Source organism: Carettochelys insculpta, chromosome 6, assembly GCF_033958435.1.
Source record: "Carettochelys insculpta isolate YL-2023 chromosome 6, ASM3395843v1, whole genome shotgun sequence".
NCBI lineage: Eukaryota > Metazoa > Chordata > Testudines > Carettochelyidae > Carettochelys > Carettochelys insculpta.
The window spans coordinates 100556133-100563954 of NC_134142.1; the positions used below are offsets into that span (position 1 = coordinate 100556133).

Genomic DNA, 7822 nt, shown 5'->3' on the forward strand with positions numbered 1-7822 from the left:
AAAGTTGCACAGGAGTTTTTTATGTTTAGTAGGGCATATGTGACCAGACACAACTATGTCTTGTTTGCAGAATCCTCAGAGGATTTTTTTTTTGCTCCTTTTAAACCATTTTCCATTCTTGGGCCACAAAAAATCATTTGAATGAAATGTCACTTCATGGCAAAGAATTGAAAAATATCAGAAACTTACCATGCTTATGGATAATATTACTGATATTAAACTGATGCACCAATTCACAGTGGAAAAATGTATCTTCAGCAGAACTGAAGAGCCTAGAGACAAAAAAGTGAAATTAATATATAGTCAACTGTATTATAACAGTAGCTAGCAGATTTACCCAGCACTGTTCGCACCCTTAACTCCATATTTTTTTAAATAAAAGTACATTGTATTTTTCAAAAATACAGTGTTATTTTTATTTTGGATTTCTTTAAAATGTTGATCGTTAAAATTTGTCCATTTAATTTTACTTAGTAATTCTTTGACATGGGAATCCCGTCAAGTGTATTTTTTTCTCTTTCAGCCCTATACACTTTTCATTCACTAAGTCTTAACAAAATGGGGCTATAATCAATTTAGTTCCCAATTACATTTTCTTCTAGTTTTCAAACCTTAAGCATTGATGTAGCTGTGCCAAGACAGAGCATTACTTGAAATTTCTCCATTTTATCTCTTTTCCATTAGGTTTATTGAGACACAAACCCATTTCAGGTTCAGCCTATTTTTCTGGCTCATCTTGATTCAGTCTCTTTCAACATTCGCTTAGTTATGTTAATTTTGAGGATTGTACTTGATTTGATGATAAGGATGTCCATTCCAGGCATGGCATGTTTTCTTGGCACAACCAAATCCTTATGTTGCTTTAACATTATAAGAGAAATCCGTATACCAAATTTGGTGATCCTAGTTCTTACCATTTAGGGCGATTTCCTCGGCAAACAAATATATTACTGTATACTTTTTAGTAGGTTTATGTAATTTTTAAAGTTTGCTGTAAAGATTCATTACAAGCACAAACTTAGCAAACTGGAAACTCATATAAGGATTTTTAAAGCTTTCTAAAATAGATACTAGATTTAAATTTACACTGTTTAAAGTAAGGGCTTCCTATACTACGCAGAAGTCAACCCAGTCAGGGTTGATCTTCTAGGGCTTGATTTTGCGTACCTAGCACAGACATGCAAAAATCAAACTATGCGTGGTTGGCAATCGACCCCTGCACTCCTCGATACTGCAAAGAATAAGGAAAATTGAAGAGAGATTCCTCTGTGAGGACAGCCAGGTAAGTTGATTGCAGACAGGACGATTCTAGCTGTGTGATTACTGTAGCTAGACTTACATATCTACGGTTGACTTATCTGCCTTGTCTAGATCTGCCCTGATATGTGAAATGTGTGCAAGAGAACACAACTACCCCATAGTGCTGCAACATGTCATTTAAACAACTTTTTGCATTTTAGTACAGGAAGAATTAAGTGGTGCACAGTCTTACTTACCTACCACAATGGAGCTGTGTAACCTAATTGGTTGAGATTTTTTTTGTGAAGTACTTTGAGATATGATATGTAAATATCAATAACTGTGTTTTAAAGTTTCCCAGAAGAGTCTTCTCTTTACCAGTTACATTAACTATTCAGAAATAACACAATAAAATTATAACCTAACATCACAGCCTTTGTCAATAAAATGAAGTTTCTCACATAACAGTTGGTGATGTTGGTTAGCCAAGCAGCAGCTCTGACCAAGGTCGAGGGGACAGCTGAGAAACTGTCAGCTGGAGGCCAGACCAGCTCACTAGTGTTTTAGCATAGTTCAAAAGACGCTACCATATACAAATATACAAGAACGTGTTTACTGTTTAAGCTACATGAAAAACCAGTGGGATGTTCCATGCATTGTTTTCACTTATCTTTACCCTGACATGTAATGTCAAACATTTGCACTGTAATTAAGGAACTCATCAAACAAGAAAGAAATCCATGTAATACAAAAGAAGAGCTTTAAGAGAAAAGTACTAATTCCTACACATGAAAGCAAATGGTCACCGAGTGTGAGATCAAAGATTTTGACGAGTGCACTCCTCCACTCCCACCAGCTATAAATACAGACACAAGGAAAAAAAAATCTTCATATCTGGATTGTTTGGTTATTCTGCCCTGTTAGAATCCAAACAATAAACTGGCAATCCTGAGTTATTCTGGATAGCCCTAAAAGACTGCTGGGAAACTGGCAGAAGATTACTAAATCTTTGATACTTTTCAAAAGCATGGAATGGACTCACGTATACACGTAACCAGCTTTTAACCTCTCAGTAATTATCATTCCTTTTTTTGCTTAGCTATTTAACCTTTACTTAGGTCTACACTACCAACTTACACAACTACATTGCTCAGGGTTGTGAAAAATCCATACCGCTGAACAACATAGTAATACTGACCTAACTCCCTGTGTAAACCACACCGTAGCAGCCAAAGCGCTTCTCCTGCCTACACAGTTACAGCTTCTAGAGGGAGGTGGATTAAATTAGCAAAGGGAAGAGCTCACTCCCATCAAGTCAGAGGGTCTTCATTAAAGCACTTTAGCTGTACTGGTGCAGCACTTTAAGTGTCAATATGCCTTTAATTTCTTACAAAAGTAAGTACCAGCTTTGATTTGTTGTGAAATGACTGGTCTCTTGGGATTGGGTGCAACCTGATTTTTTTTCTGATTTTGGTATAAATAGCAATTTAGATCACAGTCCAGCTTGCCTGAGTGGCAGATGTACTGGAGTCCCAGATAACACTCCAGTTTAAGATACTATAGTACTTTGGGAGTTTGCATTTGGTACTGGATTGATTAAATCTAGTTGTGGAAAATATCACCAGTTTGGGGTGTACACCTACCTCAGGGCAGACTGCCAAAAACAGGGCAATCATATGACACTCCAGACACCATGAGACCCATGTCAAATAAAAATAAAAACCTTCTGTTTGGTGAAGGGAAAAGAGACAGTCCTTTGTCTCCCTCCCAGAAACACAATCTTCATTTTTTTTTTTTAAACACATTTTTCCCCAACTTTAACCTTGTCCCAGTGGACTTTGTATTTTTCAAGCTAAAGAACTGCATAATCCTACCTATGTACCTGTCTCAAAATGTGTCCCTCACAATCTCCCACCTACAAACTAAAAGTTACTATTCATATTATAATCACAAGAAAGTGCTATGTGAAATGATCCAGTGTGTGAAGAAATGTAGAAACATATATCATCAGACTGTAAATTTTGGAATGGTAATTAAACAGACAAAACAGAGAATGGAAATAAAAACCAGGGCACACACAAGAGGCCTGTGTTACCCGCAATCATATTATAAATCAGAAGCAGAGGTGGGGCAGACAAAACAGAGCAGACACAGGAAGTACCCGCCCTAGGATACAGTAGCCCCCCCCCCACCCCCCGACTTACATTATTTCAATTTACACATTACTTGCAGTAACACCAGTCGAAATTGTAAGTGGCAAGGAGCCGGGAACCAGGCGCAGCAGCGCTCATCAGTTTCCTAGCTCCCAGGAGTGATGGGCAGCTAGGAGCAAGGTGTAGCAGCCTTGTTCAGTCTCCCAGCTGCCTGCAACTCCCAGGAAATAGGAAAATGACCAGCACTGCTGCGCCTGGTGCCTGGCTTCTCGCCACTTAGGGAAGTAGGACGCCAGGCGCAGCCAGGACCAGGAGACCCAGAGACGACAGGGCCCCTCCACCACCCAGTCCTGAGTTATGCGAAATTTGACTTACACGAGGCTGCCCAGGAACACAACCCACCTGTAAGTCAGAGATCTACTGTATATGTTTTGTAAAATCAACACCGCAAACACAAATCAGTTGTGTGGAAGCAGCTAAATCAGATCCCCCTAAACAGGCTCCAGATGCCAGAGTCGCTCTGGGAGGCAAGGGGGTGCGAGAAAAGGGAAGGAAGAACAGCACCCCAACGAGCAGGAACCGCACGCTGCTCGCGGGGCATCTCCCAGCACTCACGCGCAAGGGCCCCTCCGCGCACAGCGCCACGTTAACAGCAGCCGCAAAGGGCCAAGACCGCGGCTCCCGAGCAGCGCATACACACCGCTCGCAAAAGAGGCAGGAGATCTGGGGCTCCGCACGATCCTCCTCGTCCTCCCAGGCCTCGTCGCCGCTGCTGTCAGACAGCTCCGGCATCATCGCCGCCTCCTCCTCCTCCGCCGCCGCCGCCGGCTGTCCAGACCCTGGAGCTGCGGGCATAAGGCAGAGGCGTGAGCAGGCTGCCCCTTAAGGGCCGGGGACCGTGACGGGACTGCCCGAGTACCCACCTGAGGGGGTTGCTCTGGAACTCATTACGTCCACGGAGGGCGCCACACACCGATGACTACCCACGTGCGCGCGAGAACACCAACGCCCGCCACTTCCGGGTTGACGCAACAGATATCGCCCAGTAGGGTTCGGTGAGAAGAGGGAGGGTCGGGGCCGAGCTAACGACGCCAGAAGAGCCAAGAGAGGCTCTTCTTCCAAGACCTTCGGGCCGGGGCCACTGCTCGGTGCAGCGCTCTCTACTGGCCGGCGGCGGACTGCGTGCGATCTGGGAGGGGAGGGTGGGATTAGCAGAGGTGTCGGCTGTCTGGACCAGCTATGGGGAGCGGGTAGGGTTGGGCCGTGGGAAGCAGTCCGAGCATGGGCGGTGGGTATAGCTGCCGCTTGGGGAGGTGAGCTTCCTAGCCCATTTATTTTGTTTATGGCCCTGCTCATACTCCTGCTCTGCTCCCATGGCTCTCTCTCATCCCTCCCTCTGCCTGCTCCCCCACTTCCAGCCACATTCTGAGCCCAAATGATAGTTGAAAAAGCTACTCTTCTGCATTTTCTCCACTGCATGGCAAAGACTGAACATGCAGGCCAGTCGGCACCTAATTAAAAGCATTAAACTTGGGAGTAAAAAGTACCAGTTATGCGTTTTCTGATATACCCTGAGATGTAGATTCCAAAACTTTAAGGTAAAAGGCTAATCAGCTGTCCTGCTGAATCCATCATTAAATATTATGGAATACATGAGACAGCATTTCTTCGTTTTCTTAAAAAGTACTTATAAGCTGATTTTTAAAAATTTTATTTTAAAAACACTCTTTGGCACAGGTGGGAACAGTACACCAAAAAGTACTTGAGTAAAAGTATAGCTGCTTTCACTTCTGGATACTTGAGTATAATTTCGGTGTGCGTGTGCATGTGTGTACACTTCTTCTCAAATAGTTTTCCAGAGGGACACCAGTAACTTGTTCTTAAGCACATTCCTCCCACCCCCAAAGCAGTTGCCCTTTTACTCAAGTAACTTTTGTGTACTTTTTCAACCTCTGCTGTTCAGCTTTCCTAATGTAAGCATTCCAGATTACTAGATGGTTAACTCACTGAAACAAGGACATGTTTTTAAGTTAACCAGGGTTTGTCTACACTTCTGAGCAGAGGCCACTGACAACTGGGTTGGAAGGGGGCACCAGGGCAACTCCCTTCCCACCCAGACCTTGCCCCTCCCTGCCATTGCCCTGCTCCAACCCTCCCTAGTCTGCTTCTTTGCCCTGGGCCTCATGCTTGCCATAGGGGTCTGTGAATCTCCTGCAATTCCTGACAGCAGTGGGGCGTGGCTGAAGAACCCCAGGAGATGGATGATTCCTGGAGGAACTGAGACTGTGTGTCTTCTTGTGACCCCTGCATTCAGTGAGAGGGAGAACGTGTCTGGCTGGGTTTCAACTCCCTATTTTCACCAACCTTTCAGCCACTCAAGCACTCGCCTCTGGGCTATGTCAGCCCTCTCTTCACCTTGCAGGTTAACAATAGGTGAACCCCAAGCTTGAGTCCAATAGAAACATCTCCCTATCCAGCCCCTGATACTAGCTACTCACATCAGTCCCAGATACTTTGGCCACATATAGATGTTCAGTGTATCCCAGTTTACTGGAACAAAACAAAGCAGCAGAAATACAGCACTTTAAAGACTAACAAAATGATTTATTCCATGGTGCTTGGGAGTTGCATACCTTAATCCTCACTCCACTGTGAGACACACAGCACTTGCATTTGTAATAAAGCAAAAGGAGGTTTATTTTAAAAGGGATAAAGATTTAACTAGAAGGAGAGAAGCAATGGAAACAAATTGTTCCTATACAGAACAAAGTCATAAACCACAAACTGAATAAACAGGTTTCCACCATCCAGAGATCATTCTGTGGGTTAGCTTGGCTGGCTTCACAGGAACCAGGAATCAATTTTTCATGAGACTATCCCTCCCCAGTGAAAGCATCCAGTGTGCCTTCTCCCACTCTTTTATGCTGAAACCATCAGAGGGATTATCTGTCTGTTGTAACGTTCCATTTTCACCTATAAGTAGTTTTGATTGTTTGCAGTGTGTTCTGGTGGGTTTCCATTAAAAGTTTTAGGATGGAACAAGGCAAGACAACTTAGGCTCAATTACATCACTTGTTTTCTGGCATGGGGTTTCAACTTCCTCCTTTTCAAATGGGCCGTTACTGAGACATAATATTCCACTTTTATTTCAAGTTTATAAGCAATGCTTTCAGTATAAACACATTATTCCTTAACTCTGACCACTACATACTTATTATAAAGATTATGAATCCTGACAAGTTTTTCATAGAAACCCACGTTACTCTTTTTGGATGAATATTCTGCAAGACTTGTGGTATAGTGAGTTTGTCAGGTCTGAAAAGAGACATTCCTAAGAACAGGGGCAGAAACTATCAGTTGATGGTGTACGGGTTCAGCTGCTCCCAGAACAGCTAAAGTCACACACATCCTAAGATTAGGGTTGCCAACTTTCCTGGACTGGGCGCCTTTTGCAACAATGGCATCTGGTCAGAAAAGCTGGCAACCCTGTAGCCCCGCCCCCGCCTCAGCCTCAATTTCTGCTCCTGGAAACCAGAGGCCCCTCCCTGAAGCTCCCAGTTGTTGTTCCTGCCTCTCCCCATGAGGCACAGCTTGAAGCTCTGTGGCTTTGACAGCTGAAAAGCAGGAAGGGGGGCCTGGCTGCACCCTGGTACTGAGGCGAGGTGGCAAACATTTGCAGAAATCTGTGGGGGGAGCATTTGACCCCACACATGCCCCCCAGTCACCTTTGAACAGGGGAACCATTTGCAAAGGAGCCTCAATATCACAAGCTGCCCCACTAGGTTAAAAAACCCTTAGAGCTGCTCCCCAGGCCAGGTGAGGGAGGTGAAGAGCTCACAGAGCTGCAGAGATGCACAGAAGCACAGAAAAGAATTAGTGGGTATGTAGGACTCACTGGCAGCTAAGCTGCCTCCTTCCCCCAAGTCCCTTCTGCTGCTGGTAGCTCAGACTCTACTAATCAGCTCCTCCTTTCCCTCCCAGGGCCTTCCACCTGCTCTGAACAGCAAGCATGCAGGAGGCACAGAGAGAGAACAGGAAGGGCAGAGAGGGGAGTGGCAAGGCCAGGAAGAGGCAGGGCAGAGGCACCAGGGGCAGGGCCTAAGTCTGAACAGGGGTTGAGCACCCCCAGAACAACTGGCAGGTGGTGCCTGTGCTGAAGGGGCAAGAAGCAGATATGGGTCTAGAAGGTAGTATAACTGATGGACGGGAGGCCGGCAGGCACAGAGCTAGAGGGCACATAGTTAAGGTTGCGGTTTCGGGAAAAAGCGAAGCTGCACTACCATGAAAAATTTTATATAGCTCTTTATAATTTGACCTCAGCTGGGTCCTCCAGTGAGAGCTTCTGAAGCTGGAGCCAAAAATTCCCTTAGTTTATACAGCTGGGATGGTTGGCAATACAGTGTTCATACTGAGACATACACACAGCAGGA

General features: G+C 44.8%; 1 protein-coding gene across 2 annotated transcripts in view; it reads right to left on the reverse strand.

The window, feature by feature from the left end:
- The window catches only part of PRMT3 (protein arginine methyltransferase 3), a 116835-nt gene extending 112448 nt beyond the window's left edge, over positions 1-4387 (reverse strand). For both annotated transcript variants that reach the window (XM_074999020.1, XM_074999019.1), the window contains exons 1-3: positions 4316-4387; positions 4093-4237; positions 190-272 (exon numbers count right to left, since the gene is read on the reverse strand). In XM_074999020.1, the coding sequence (XP_074855121.1) occupies positions 190-272; positions 4093-4237; positions 4316-4340 (253 nt within the window). In that variant the 5' untranslated portion in view covers positions 4341-4387. The remainder of the gene's footprint in view (positions 1-189; positions 273-4092; positions 4238-4315) is intronic.
- Positions 4388-7822: the final 3435 nt, after the last annotated feature.